General features: G+C 34.5%; 1 protein-coding gene across 1 annotated transcript; it reads right to left on the minus strand.

Annotated features, from left to right (window-relative positions):
* Nucleotides 1-11,667: 11,667 nt before the first annotated feature.
* LOC110668583 (protein SRG1) lies at nt 11,668-13,779 on the minus strand. The gene is made up of 4 exons (XM_021829908.2): nt 13,469-13,779; nt 13,150-13,397; nt 12,213-12,537; nt 11,668-12,115 (listed from the first exon to the last, which is right to left on the minus strand). The coding sequence occupies exons 1-4, from the start codon at nt 13,724-13,726 to the stop codon at nt 11,858-11,860; spliced, it is 1,089 nt and encodes a 362-aa protein (XP_021685600.2). The 5' UTR covers nt 13,727-13,779; the 3' UTR covers nt 11,668-11,857.
* Between the last annotated feature and the right edge of the window lie 1,107 nt (nt 13,780-14,886).

Below are 14,886 nucleotides of genomic sequence, written 5' to 3' on the forward strand. Positions count from 1 at the left end.
ATCACCTGGTTCTTCAATTCCTTTACCATGGCATCCTCATCATTATTTAGAGTGATCTTCTTAGGTGTTTTGGGGACCAAATAATTCCAGTTACGTGGAACACCCTCAAAGCCATTGGGATCTTTACTCCTTAGTATGAAAAATCTATCTTTCAAGTTCTTTAGCGAGGAAGGGAGATCGGTTAAGAACTCGTAGTTTGGCTTGGCTTGGAAAGACCAATATTCATCGTCTTTTCGCCGAGCAAGCCTGTGTAGTTCAACAAAAACCTTCACTGTAGGCTCAAGTCCCTTAGCCCGGTAAAGACCTCTGAAGGCCACCATAGTCCGCTAAGAATTCGGTAGCACTTGAGCTACACTGACTCGGTGGAAATTCAGAACATCTTTTTAAAATTCATCCAAGGGAAATCGAAGCCTGACTTTTAATTGCTCTTCATACACCATGATCCGATCAGTTTCGTCAAAGAAGTGATCGGTTTGAAGACCCTCATGGCATCTAATTAGCTCAAAAGAGTCGATCCAGAGGTTATATTCTTGGCTAATGGATTGGAGTTCAGCTTCCTCAAGGACTGACGACAGTTCATCCACAAGTAGATTTTCTTTCCTCGTGGTCGAAGCTTGTGCTTGTTTTGACCTGACTGGCTGACTAGAGATCAAAATGATGTCCATTACGGGTTCAGATCGCCCACCTGGTTCGGTCACATCGCTTTCTTCCGAGGTCTATGAAAAGTGAACAGAAGAGGGGCTCGCAACTCTCTGACCTTCAGTGCCACTTATTTTTTAACAACAACGACAAATTTGACCAGAAAAAAATCAAGATCCTTACCAAAGTATAAATCGTGCTGGAAAATGTAAAAACTGAGAGAAAGCGTCGGATTGCTTGGAAAAATAAAAAATAGCATAAGTGTGCAAATGGCTACCCCCCCCCCCCCCCCCCCCCCCTCTCCTATTTGTACTAGTCTGAACATTAAATGCTTGCAAGGCCCTAGGTGACTCATCAGTTAGCAGAAAATCCAGTCATTTTAGTTTCTTGTCAAAGGAAAATTCCAGAAGCATAAGGAGGAGATCAGACAGGTAAGGTCGGTCACAAAAATTGACCGTAAAGAGGATAGCAATGGGATTCAGACGAAAGAGATCGGTGGAATTTGGGCTCGATTAGAGATCAGATCAGACACAGTTAGTAGAGATCGGAAAAATAATCAATGCATTGATAAAATAAAAGCAGAATAAATGAAGTCAATTTTAATAAGTAAAAGTACATTTTATTTCCAAAAGATCAGATTACATAATTTGGACGATCTCTCAAGATCAGTAATTACAAATATCCCTTACTCTACCCTACATTCTACCTATCTTGCTCTCACAGTTCAGGCTTCTTCCGATCTCAAGATGCAGTTCAAGAGATACGTGAAAATTGAGAGGGTAGCTCTTATCAACTATGGTGAAAATTATAGGAAGTCTAGTGTCATCGTTGATGTTATCAACCAAAACTGAACTACAGTCAGGACCCCTGAGATGGTTGAAAGCCAAATGAACTTTAAGAGGCGGTCATCGATATCAAGATTGAAATTAGCAGTCCCCTTGCTCGAGATCGGTTCGTGGCTCAGACCGGTAAGCAGATCAAAAGCTAGACCGATAGTCATTTTGGACCCTGATTGGTCAATTAGTCCAATTCCCTTGTCGTCATCAGATGACACTCTCATAGTTCTCCTGTTGCCGGTATTGTCCATTTTCAGGCGATGGGCAAAGAAGGCTATCAGAAAAAGATCAAGGCGATTGTCATGATGAGAATTCTCGTCAAAAAAGTAAGGATCGGAAAAGGACCACATCGGAAATTCACCAAAAAAGGAAGAGTTTAGGTGTGAGAATGACAAAATTCCCTTCCGCATATATATAGGGCCTTGGCATTTAATGCATGCAAAACTCAAAGCGGCTCATCATAATTAAAGAATTTAATGCTTCATTATTAAGAGTTTGCCGATACAGGTCGAATACAAAAGAAGAGACAAGAAAAGATTAGGAAGCAAGAAGAGATCAGACGCAAAAACAGTCAGATTAAGAGATCAGAACAAGAGGTCCCAGAATCGACAACTATAATGAGAGATTAGGTAGACCAAGGAATGACCAATAGAGATCAGAAGGCTTGGGGAATTGAATCACTTTCAATCATGACCCTTAATCCATAAGACTAATTCCCTTACTATCAGATCTGAGTTGGTTAAAGCATTTGGGATACAATCTAATCCCCACCATCCAATCCCATTTGTAAGGATGAACTCCTCACCATCGGATCTCAAACGGTTAAAGCACTCCAGTACATCTCAATTTACACCATTGATCGCACTTGTAAGGATGGATTTAAGACCATCAGATGAAAAGTAAATAACTAATTCGGCACTTTCCATTCCCAGCCCTTGGATCTATTCTGTAAGGCAAGACCCCTGACCGTTGGATTAGAGGATGAAGGACAGAAATTCTAAGCCAAATCCCAACCTTCAATTTTGATTCTCTTTAATTCCAAGATGTCGGATCGTGTCCTTTTAAAATCCAGACTCTTCATCCTTTCCTACAAAGATCCTGACCCTTCATTTGGAGTAGCCGTCTTCTATAAATACCTGCATGCAATACTGTAGAAAGGGGAGAAAAGATCCTGGTGTTGAGAGAAAACTCTGAATTTAAATATCTTTGTAGCCTTGTTGCTTTCATTTAGAAGCTCTTAAGTTTTTCAAAGACTTTAGAAACAAGTTTTCTAAAGGATCTTATCACCAAAGCTACTAATATAGCAATCCCATATACTCATTATTCACAGGCTATCTCGAAGGCCCAATCTTAGTTCGTCGTTAAGGCCTTGTTTTCACTATCTCCAGTAGCTCAAGTTGTTTTGTCACCCCATCTTTAGTAGTTCCAGCTTTGCGGGACATCAGTACTGGCTCTATCATCACTTCAGTTCTCCACAGGTAAGCATTTTAGCCTGTCATTCTCCAAATATGAATAACCTGTGTTCAATATGTAAGAATTTTTAAGATACCATATCATGCCAAACTTTTAGGATAGAATAGTATCGGGTTGACTTATCTCACAAATGTCACTTTTGGCCTTCTACTGTGACGTCCGTGTCACCTTAAAGAATTTTATTATTATTTATTTTTATTTAGTACGAGAATAAAAGTTCAAGTGATATAAGAGTTACTGGAATTAAGAGTTCCAATTTAGGTAAAAGGGAAAACAATTGGGATGAATAGATGTAGCTTAGATAGGCATAGAAAGGTTCGGGTGGTTAATAAGAGATCGAAAGTGGAGATGAGCTCGTGCAAATCAGTTACGAGATCGAAAACCAAGATGAGCTCGTGCAAATAAATTATGAAATCAGAAACCGAGAAGAGCTCATGCAAATAAGTTACGAAATTAGAAACCAAAACGAGCTCGAACCGTAAGTTATGAGATCGGAAATCAAGAGAGTTCGGATAATAAAGAGATTGAGAAATTACGCATTGTTAGTAGTATGCCATAGAGCATATCATTTGGTATGTATCTTGTACATGTTTTTATTAATAAAAGGCATTTTCACTTTCCATTTACATAATATATTTATATGTAATAGAAAAGGTCCATTGATATTTTGTTAGAAATTCTATTCTTAAGTTGTTAAGAATATGAGTGATAGTATTTCTAGCACAAAGTATTATAAATAGGTTCACAATCAATGATACTTCACAATAAGGACATGACTTATCCAGAAAGATTGTAATCATATTTGTTCCCAAGTTATTTATATGAGATGTAAATAAGATGGAATAGTGAGTCTCATGCCATATAACAAACATGATAGACACTTATACATGATAAGTAGGCCAAACCAGTGACACTCATGACAAGCACATGGAGTTTACTCTTGTCAATATATTGTCATAAATCATATCAGTGCATATAATCTTTAGACCTGAGATAGCACAGTTATCTTATATATAAGTGGTTTGAGTTTGATACTGCTTTCATACTTGTACTGTGTATGGGTATATGGGCATGTGTTGGCTCCTACTAGTTATATATGGAGGTAGGTGTTAATCAAGATGGAATCTGTTCCTCTAAGCAAATAGGGATAAAATCCTATGTTCATTTAATTGTTCTTGATGTTTCCAGTTCCTAGCCAGGACAGATAGATTTAATCAGAAAAGAGTTTCTGATGAGAAAAATCTTTTTAATCAAGAACTGAAAATAAAAGAGAACATAATATTCATAGCAAATGGGGTTTGACATAAACAATGACTCCAGCTCGAATTAGGATTTTGTAACGGAGAGATTCTAGTGTATGGTAACATATGATTATAGGTTCATTTATGGTAAACCTTATTATTGATTGGGTGGCCATGGCATGCTATGCTAGGTGTTAACCATGGTCTATGAGGTGCATAAAATGATTTAGAGAAATCATTTATGGTAAGAAAGAGTTCTGATAATATTAAGAGTTGATATCATATCTCATTGCCAATTAGTGATGAGCCTAATAAGTCACACACATACATAAGTAATCATCAAATTAAATATGATTTAATTAATTAATTAAAGAGTTTAATTGATTAATTAAATAGGTTTGGTTTACAATTAGATTGCAAAGTCCCTAGCATGGCTTGAAACCAAATCTAGGTTATTGGATGTATAGTATAAGTTAAATTTATATTTAAAGTGTTTAAATATGAATTTAATTAATGAGAAATTAATTAATAAAGATTAATTAATTAATTTATATTTGATATAAATTGATTAGAAGAAGAGAAATAATTATTTTGGGTTGAGAACTCAAAATTAAGACACAGGGGTATTTTGGTCATTTCACAGGGTGACATGTGGCACCATGATATGGTGACACATGGCACTACACATAAGCTTGCCAAATGTCTTTTAATCATGTAAGATGATCAAAGTCAAGATTAAATATTGGTTTGACACTTGGCACAATGTAATTGGGTCAATTAAACCTAGAACCAATTAGAGGGTGACATGTGGCAAGGGTTTTAAGTGGTGACCTAGCTATATAAGGGAAAAGATGAAAAGAAAAAAAATACAAGCTGCCATTCATCTATTTTGTGCCGCCACCCTTGGCTGCCATCCCTTCTCTTCTTCTTCATCTCTCATCAATTCAAAGAGATTAGACAACAATCTCCTGAATTAAAAATACTAGAAATCGTTTCTAGTGTCCTGTTTGCATCTGTAATCTCTCAAAAGGCAAAACTTGTTTTTCTAATTGATTGGGAAAGCTTTAGAAGCTGTTCAAGGGCTGCCATTGGTGATCTTGGTGTGGACAAGCTAGAGGGACAACACCTGGTGTCCTAAGTCGCATCCCAAAGGTGCCAAATACATTGCAGTGTATCAAAAGGTTAGTGCACTTATTCTTGATCTAATCTAGGGTTTTAATGAGTTAATCTGATTAGTTCTAAAATCTTAAATGGCAAATGTAGATCTAAAAACATATTAAAAGAGTTTTAATATGCTGTTTATCATTGAAATCAAATAGATAAAAATAAATCTTGCATGATGCATGTGACCCTAGGTGAAAAATTTTTGAATTCAGTGATATAAACTTATATTTTTCATGCTTCCGCTCCTTCAATGCGGTACAATACTCCGGCTCTCTAAAAAGGGATCAACAAAGAGTTCGGTTCAACATCCGTGACTTTTTTCTAAACCCACTTTTCAAAATAGAGGGATCAGGAGAGAGTCCTTTCCTGAAATTCCCATACCTTTTAAAATTCTTTGGTATTAAATTAGGAGGATCAGGAGAGAGTCCTTTCTTGAACTCCCATAGTTATACATCTTATAAAACCAGTCTGTATTAAATTAGGGGGATCGGGAGAGAGTCCTTTCTTGGATTCCCATAGTTATACATCTTATAAAACTGTTCTATATAAAATAAGGGGGATTGGGAGAGTCCCTTCCTGAATTCCCGTAGTCTAGAATTTTATAAACATGTTCTGTATAAAATAGGAGAGATAGGGAGAGAGTCATTTCCTTGACAACCCCGGCATTTTTTTTACAAAACATTACAAACAAAATTCATCACATGATCTGATAATTTGTTCACGGGAAAGTCCTTCCAAGAACCTCAAATCTTATATTGAGACCTGATGGAGATGCCTTCTCAAGGTCCTCGTATTACTACGAAAGAGTCCTCCCTTCAGTTCGGCTTAGCTAAATAAAATGTCATATTAAATAGTTTAACAGGAAACGATGTTGGTAAAGATCTTATGGATAATTATGCCGATGATGAGACCTTCCTTTATTAGCTGAGAGTCCTCATTAACGAAGGGAATTCTCTAGGTTTTAATTAACACATTCCTTTTGAATTAGAGTCCTAATTAAAAGGAATGAAAATATATACCCATGTCGGTTCTTGTATATCCATTACACACATCGCACCCTCAATTATTTGAATGCCAATGATGAGGTACATAATGTGTGAGCCGAGAGTCCTCCTCACTCGCTATGAATGTTTAGGGACCGAATAACATCTCTTCAGAATTAGAGTCCTAATTCGAGGAGGGAGGAACTTAACAAATACATAACAAATTAAATAAACACAACATTAATTCATTGTAGGGTCATCCCAGGGTCATCCCATATACTCGTGTTATTGGATAACCCAAAATGGTAAAATATCAAACGCTCCTTTTATCAAATAACAGGGACCAACATCATAATTCTAACCTCAAAATTATTAATCTTAAATTTTAAAGAGCACATCATTAAATCTGCTTGCCTTCATTGAGAGACGAGGTGGGGTGCCTAACACTTTCCCCACACGTACACGCACCCCGAGCCTAGAATCTCTGTTTTAAAAGTGGTTTTATAAATTTTTATTTTCACAAACTATTTTCTTTAATTTTTCTTAAAATTAAAGTGGTCTTTTCTGCTTCGGTGAGAATCGTCTGGCGATCGCAATACCCTTGCGACATTATTTTATGTGTAAATTTGGATATTTTAATGTATTAAATATTGTGGAATTTTAATTTGAATTTTCTGAGTTTTTAAAATCAGATTTTTATTTTTCAAGATAATTAATTTAAATTATTTTTAAAAATTAATTCAAAGACTATGTGACAAGTTTGAAAATATTTTTGGACTTTATAAAATTTTATGAGTTTTTTGCAACTTTTTTTAGAATTTTCGAGCCTCGTTTTGGATCTCAAGACAGAGCAAAAACTAAATTTTGGGTGTTTCAAATTGAACCGATCGAATCGAACTGGTCTAAATCTTTTTCTTCCTTTCCTTCTCTCCCGCGTGTCCCAACCTCCTTCCCTTCTCTCCCTCTTTTCTCTCTCCTCCCTCCCCACCACAACTGGCCACCACCTCCCCTGCCTTCCTCCCTTGTCAATGCACATCTAGTGCTCCTCCCCCGCCACCTATAGCCCCTCATTGGCGAGAAAACGTGCTCCAAAGTACTTCCCATGGGCACGCGACTCTTAGGGAACACCAATTTTATGAATTTTCATCAAGCGGTTTGCGCAAATCAAGCCCATGAAGTTTTAGCCCTTTTTGACTTCTAGGCTAGATTTCTTCCAAACCATAAATCCTTCCAAAAATAAGAGGCCACCAATGCGTTTTACACGTCGAGAGCTTTGTAACAACATCAATTTAGAATATTTTCGACACTAAAAATTTAGTGGGTCCCACTAAATTGCCAGTAATTTGTTGAGTCTTTATTGAGCCTTTTTAATTAAATAAAAATTAGGAAAAAGTATATTTAAGTACCCTGTGGTTTATGCATTTTATTAAAAGGGGCTTGAGGTTTTTTTTTTTTTTTTACATATAAGGGCCTATGATTTAACACCGTTATCACGTAAGGGACAAAGTGACTAATGGTGTTAGATTTTTGCTGACATGGCAGATATGCACTGACATGCTGATGATGTGGCAAAATGTGACATTGACATGGCATGCCATCAATGCCATGTCAGCGAAAAGTCAGAGCCATGTCAGCAATTTTATTATTATTATTATTTACTTTGGGACTTAAATGCAAAATATTGAAAGCACATGTCCCTTAAGTGTCAAAAACTAAAAGCACATGTCCTTTAAGTGCCCAAAAAAAAAAAGAAAGCTCAGGCCGTAAATGTTAAAAGTTTGAAAGTACATGATACTTAAGTGTATTTTACCTTTGATTTACAAATAAGTATTTATATTTTGATAAATAAGTCTATAAATATTATAATTATAATAATCCATTTGCTCTTGTCTCTCCTTCTTACTATGTTTCTCTCTATCCATGTCTGTCATCATTTCTCTTATTATTTAAGTCTCTCCCCCTCTATCCATCTCTTTCTCTCCCTCTCTTTCTATTTCGGTCTCTCTCCATCCTTATCTCCCTCCCTTCATTTCTGCCTCCCTCTATCTATCTCTTTCACCCTTTCTCTCTTCCTATTTTAGTTTTTCTCCATCTTTGTCTCCCTCACTCCATCTCTGAGAGGGAGAGAAGAGATAGAGGTAAAGAGATTAGAAATAATTATAATATTTAAAGACTGATTTATAAATCAAAGTGTAAAGTGGACTTGAGTATAATATAATTTTAAACTTTTAGTATTCAGGGCCCAAGCTTTCCTTTTTTTGGCACTTAAGGGATATATGGTTTTAACTTTTGACACTTAAGGGATATGTGCTTTTAACCTTTCCCAAAATAATAATAATAATAATAATAATAATAATAATAATAATAATAATAATAATAATAATAATAATAATAATAATGTTGATGTGGCGCTAACTTGTCATTGACGTGGCATTGATGGTATGCCACGTTTTGCCACATCATTGCCATGTCAGTGCATACTCGCCGCATCAGCAAAAATCTAACACGTAGTCAATTTATCCCTTAAGCGCTAACAGTGTTAAACCATAGACCCTTATATGCAAAAAAGAAAATCTCAAGTCTCTTTTAATAAAATGCATAAACCACATGGTACTTAAGTATACTTTTCCCTAAAAATTATATTATAACTCTTGGTGTTGTGGGCTTTGCATAGGTGTTTTCATTTCAAGGAAATTCCACTGGCAACCGAGACTATAATTTCGAGCCAGATACATGGGCTGCCGAACCTACTTAAAAAGTGGGCCAATATTACAGTGCTTTCCACCATTTTCAGGCGCCCCAAATGTGTTTCAGGTGTCAGAATTAATGTAGGTAAACCCAAACTCTGAATTCTCGTTTTTATCTAATGTTGAGTTTAGAATAAAAATCTATAAAATATTCATGGGTAGCTGAAAAATTATAATCCAATTGCAATAGTAGAATTGCATTATTAAGGATTAGAGGGAATAATTATAGAATTTTTGGAGTTAATTTGGATAGTTTTTGCAAAATATTAATTTCAAACTAAATAGCTAAATTGTGTATTTATGTGAGACTTGACTGGTTTGGCAGGCCCAGGAGGGGCATTAGGTTATTGTTGTGTTGTGGACCTGAGGCGTTTTAGATTGAGAAGTGTTAGTTGAGTTGTTTTTGCAGGTTGGACAGGTCTTAGGTACATAAAAAACTCTGCAGAATTTTCGGCATAAATTTAAGCTGTTTTTGACTCTGTAGTTTTTTGTTTTGATTTATTATTGATAAATTTTTTTAATATAATTATTTAGGTGATCCAAGTCAACCTTCCTCTTCTTCTCAGCCACCCAGCAATAGTTGGATAATCTGTGAGTTTGATATTGATTTTATTTATAATTTCAATATTATTAAATTATATTCAAGGCATGCTTATATATTCACTTATCTGTATGTATATAATTAGTCAAATGCTAAGCACACTCATTTACTGCACATGTTATTGAATTTGTTTGTGGATGTCGCTTTAAGATAACTTGGAACTGTGTATATGTGTGTTGGCGTGAGTATGGTGTGAATATGGATATGGGTAGGACGGGTAGTCATGGCTGGAGCTTGATTCGCTGGGACCTAATTCTTATATGTAGATAAGTCGAGGTGAGCATGGTTTTGAGTTGATCTTGGTAGCCCCGGCACTTGGATTATTGAGCGAAATTCTGGCTTGAGTTGATCTCATTGGCAAGTATTGGATTAAGAGAGCTATATAGGAAATCAACTTCCATATATGTATTGATGTGATACATGGGTGCGTGTGTGCTCCAAATTATCTTTTGTGTAAATATTGGTCGAATTATTTGAACTATGTGAATGTGTTGCATTTCATACATAAGAATGCATTAGATTTAGATAGTTATAGAAATTATATTTAAAATCAATATATTTCTCTCTAAGTCGAATGCTCACCCCTGTTCAACTATTTTTTTTTTAGGTGACAGGCGGCTTTATTTGCAATTAACCTGCTTTCTTTCCCCACAGGCTTAAACAGAAAATATTTTGATTTGATTTATTATCTTTTATTTAAATTTAGAACTCCGCATTGACCAATAGTTGTATTTTTTATTTGGGTTGTAATAACTTAGTTCTGAAATTGTAAAATTAATTATGTGAGATTGCATGGATGTACAAGATGTTCATTATTGATGATGGAGGGACCTGAGCTTCCAAGTGTTGATGTATGTGATTTGAGGATTGTGAGAGTGAGTTGAGCTCCTATATTATTGATATTATTTATTTACAGATCGGGTAAGTTAATGCTCTCTGTTGAATAGTTTAATTTATGGCTGAACTTTGTTTGTTTGTTTTCTTGAAATTGGGCTTTATGAATGAATTAGAAATAGTTAGGCTTACTACCGGCTTTAAGGGCTTATGCTGACATAAGTCCTGGTGCCAGTCCGGCCCAAAATCAGGTTATGACAAAAATTTATTTTTTAAATTTAAAATATTTAAAACTATAATTTTTTAATAACTATAACTTCAATTGTGCTTAAAATTATAACACTATTTTCATTATAAAAAAATTTCGATTACATATAAAATTAAATTTCAGTTGTATTTCAAATACTTAATATATTATCATTGCTATAATAATATTTATTTCTACCAATAAAGATTGGTTTAGTTAGTAAAATTTAATTAACTCTCCCAATAAATTGAAAATTTAAGTCTTATTAACTGTCCTTTTTTATGGGCAATTTATAAGTTTCAATATAATCTCTCAATAAAATTGGTAGTATATCCTGACCTTAGGCTGAGAGAACCCTCATCTTGCCTAGACTTTTAGGAAAATAAAATAAAATTCACTTCTTATTTGATTGAGGAAGTAAAAAAATATAAATTCTAATAGTTCACAATTAAGTTTTAAAATTTTTTATATAATATTATAATATTTCGCTTAAAATTAGTGATATCAAACTAAACGAATTGTGTTTATTTAAATTATTCAGATTTTGGTTATTTTAGGTTACAAATTATGTTTCATCTTTTTAAATGGATTTATTTTAAATTATAGGTAGATTCAAATTACTTATCAAATTATTATAAATAAAAAAATTGAATTAGTTTATGGATTATGGACCGTTTAGAGTTAAAATATTAATTTAAAAAAATAATTTACATTTAATTTTAAATAAATTTTTGAATTGATTGAATCGATTGAATTGGGTTAATTTCAAATGAATAAACTTTCAGATTATACAGCTCTCACTTAAACTCTTAATTTTTTAAATCATTCGAACTTAAATATTTTATATTTTATACATATTAAAACGAATTACAAATAATTTCGAATGAAATTAATGGATCGGATTTAATTTTACCACCAAAACCCATTTCATTTATGTGGATGTGCTAATTAACAGACTATTCATAAGAATGCATGGTATGTGCTACGTATAATTGGAGTCACAATTTATAGCTTTTACATATGCGGCATTGATTTCATTGGGGTACTAATTTTCACTTCCGTAATGTGTTGTGTAGGACTGGCTCAGCTGCTTTAGGGTTCCTTATTCTGAATCCTCATGTCATCTATATACCATTTTCCATCAAGTTTGCGAGAAAACAATCTCTTGAAGTATTCCTCAACCCCTATGCTTCTAAACATTGGGGGAGTCTCTGGAGTTATGAGGCTTGGGGCTGGTCCCATTTCCCCATCCAATCTTGGGTTGTAAAATGTTGCAATTGAGAGCCTCTCTTTATCTGAATTAACTGTAGCACGATGCTCAATGCTTCGATAAATTCCATTTGTCAGAATCTGCAATGAATGACCAATTTAATTATCGTGTTAACCAATTCATCAAATAAGAAGGACAAGAAATTAAAAGAAAATCTAAAATTCCATTGTTAATTACCTCTAAAATGTCTCCAATATTGATTATAAAGGCATTTGGAAGAGGCTTGATAGGAACCCAGTTGCCATCTTTCTTTATCTGTAGGCCTTCCATTTCATTGACCTGGAGGAGAATAGTGAGAGCTACAGCATCTGAATGGGCACTGAGGCCAATGACGAGGTCTGGCTGTGGACATGGAGGATAGTAGTTCATTCTCATTGCTTGAAACCCTCCTTCAAATAAATCCTTCACATAATTGGGATCTATTCTTAAAACTTTAGCAATAAGGCCAAGGATTTTCGTGGCAAGTTTTTCTAGTTCTGATGAGTAAGCTTCTACGGTATCTCTGCTCAACAAGCCAGAAAATAAGGATAGTAACACCATATTAATGCCACCTTTTGTTCCCTTTCTCCTAAATTTTTGTGAATTTAAACTCAATCGAAAATAAATCTGATAAAAAAAATTTTGCCATAAAAAACTTAAAACAGACACAATACTTCATAGGTTAAATTTTATTGAAAAACAGGAACATATTTTACATTGCATGCAAGATAATGGATAAGAATTTACAGATGGTTAGGAGAGGAGAGAAAGTCTTTTATTTATAGCTGAATTTCTTGAAGGGACCATTGATTCATATGTGCATGATTGATATTGTCAACCTTAAATAGGAAATTAATGCTTATACATTAAATTGTTTGGGCTGATAAAGATCACACACTTATAAAAAATGTAATATTATATTAATTAGTTTTTCTTTTTTTTTTTTAAGCAAGTCAATTTGGGATCCAATTAGTTTTCTTAAAAATAAAAAGAACAAGAACCACAAAAAAGAGCCAAATGATTTAATGTTGATTGACTTCAAATGAACTAGCTATTGACTTTAAATGAACTAGCTTAGCTAGTGTCTTATTGTCTTTATGTGCAGATTACACAGGGAGAGAAAGAAAGAGAGAACCTGAATGGAAGAGGAAGCTTTGGCAGTAGATGGGGTTTCCTCAAGCGAGCAGGAAGAGTGAGCATGTAGAACATGTCTCCCCAATCCAGTTTTTGCTCCTCAGACACCACAAACGCCTGACCAAATCCCTCCATGTCCCCTTCTTGTTGCCAATACTTTTTCTTCTCTTCCATTGGGAGATTGAAAAACTCTTGAATCTCCTTCTTCATTTTCTTCACCAGAAAACTGCTCACCCCATGATTTATCAGCTGCCACAATGATCAAACTTAATTTCACTATTCGAATATAGGGACTTAGACCGTAGATATACTAATTTTACCTGGAAAAATCCCCAGTCTTTGCATGCATGGTGCAACTTCTCCAGCTCTGAATCCATGGACTCCTTGGAATACAATCTGTGCATGTCTATAACAGGGACTTGGAACTTGGAAGCGGCATCTGATGATGATGATATTGAGAGAAGGTCTAGCTCAGGACGCACATATCGATGTGGAACGGTGGTGGGTTGCTGAGCCACAAGCTCCTTAACGCAAGGCACCAGAAGAGAGCTGCCAAGCCATGTTGTTTTTGGTTCCATGGCTTTTCTTTCAGGTTGCAGATTAGAGCAGGCAAATGGCTATTAATTAAAAGGCTGACACGTATCGGGAAGAAAGTATATGAATTTTAAATTAACCTGTCACTTTCATTTTAATATATAATTTTTTTATATAAAATATAAATATGCAAATATAACTATTGTGAATATCTCTCCTACACAAATTAAAGATACAAAATAATTATAACCATTAATTATTTTTTTTACCCTTAAAATCATTTAAACAAAACTCATAGAATTTCATACACCTCTCCAATTTGTAAGCTCTCTATAATATATTCCATATAATGGCCAACCAATTACACATATATATAGGCCACTAAAAACGAGTCTTTTTAGGACTCTAATTATTAAATTTCATAATTTAAATTCTACTAAACTTTCTAAAATAATTATACTTTCTAATTCCAATTGGACTTGAACTCTAACAATCTCCACCTCTAAGTGAAATAGAATTAGTTTTCATAATTTTTATAAAAATCAATTTTTTCTTGGGTACTTCCTTACACTCTTGATTGTTGATGTTGCCTCTTGCCTCAATTTGCATTCTTGCAATCAATGTATTTCCTTTCAATTTGTAGAGATTCTTTACACCAATCTTCTTATCCTTCTTTGCACCAATCTTCTTACCCTTCATGATCACAAAAGCACATCGGCTAACTCTCATGAATCTACTATGAATTGAATGCCCATAACCCAAAGAATCCAACTTACCCAAGGCAATTAAATTTCTTTCAAATTTTGGAACATACCTCACTTCATCGAACATTTTTACTCGATCACCATGCAGTTTGATCTTTACTCTTCTAACACCTTCAACTTTCATCTTGTTTCCATTAGCTAACTTCACTTTCTCTCCTTCCTTCTCTTTAATCACATCAAACTACTCCTTTGAGCAAATATGGAATGGGCAAGTAAAATCCATTAACCACTCATCTTATAATGGATATTTTGTTTTTTCCTTATCATTATCCACATTCAAACATTCACCATCAATGTCATCATCCATTGCAATTGTAGCAGTTCTTTTTTTTTTTTTCCGTGACTCTTTTTGAATTGTTTAAACTCTGCAAAATCTTCCTTCATCTTCATACAATGGTATTGAATGTGACTCTTCTCATGATAGTAATAGCATTCTCTAT

The sequence above is a fragment of the Hevea brasiliensis genome, chromosome 18 (genome assembly GCF_030052815.1).
Source record: "Hevea brasiliensis isolate MT/VB/25A 57/8 chromosome 18, ASM3005281v1, whole genome shotgun sequence".
NCBI classification, from domain to species: domain Eukaryota; kingdom Viridiplantae; phylum Streptophyta; class Magnoliopsida; order Malpighiales; family Euphorbiaceae; genus Hevea; species Hevea brasiliensis.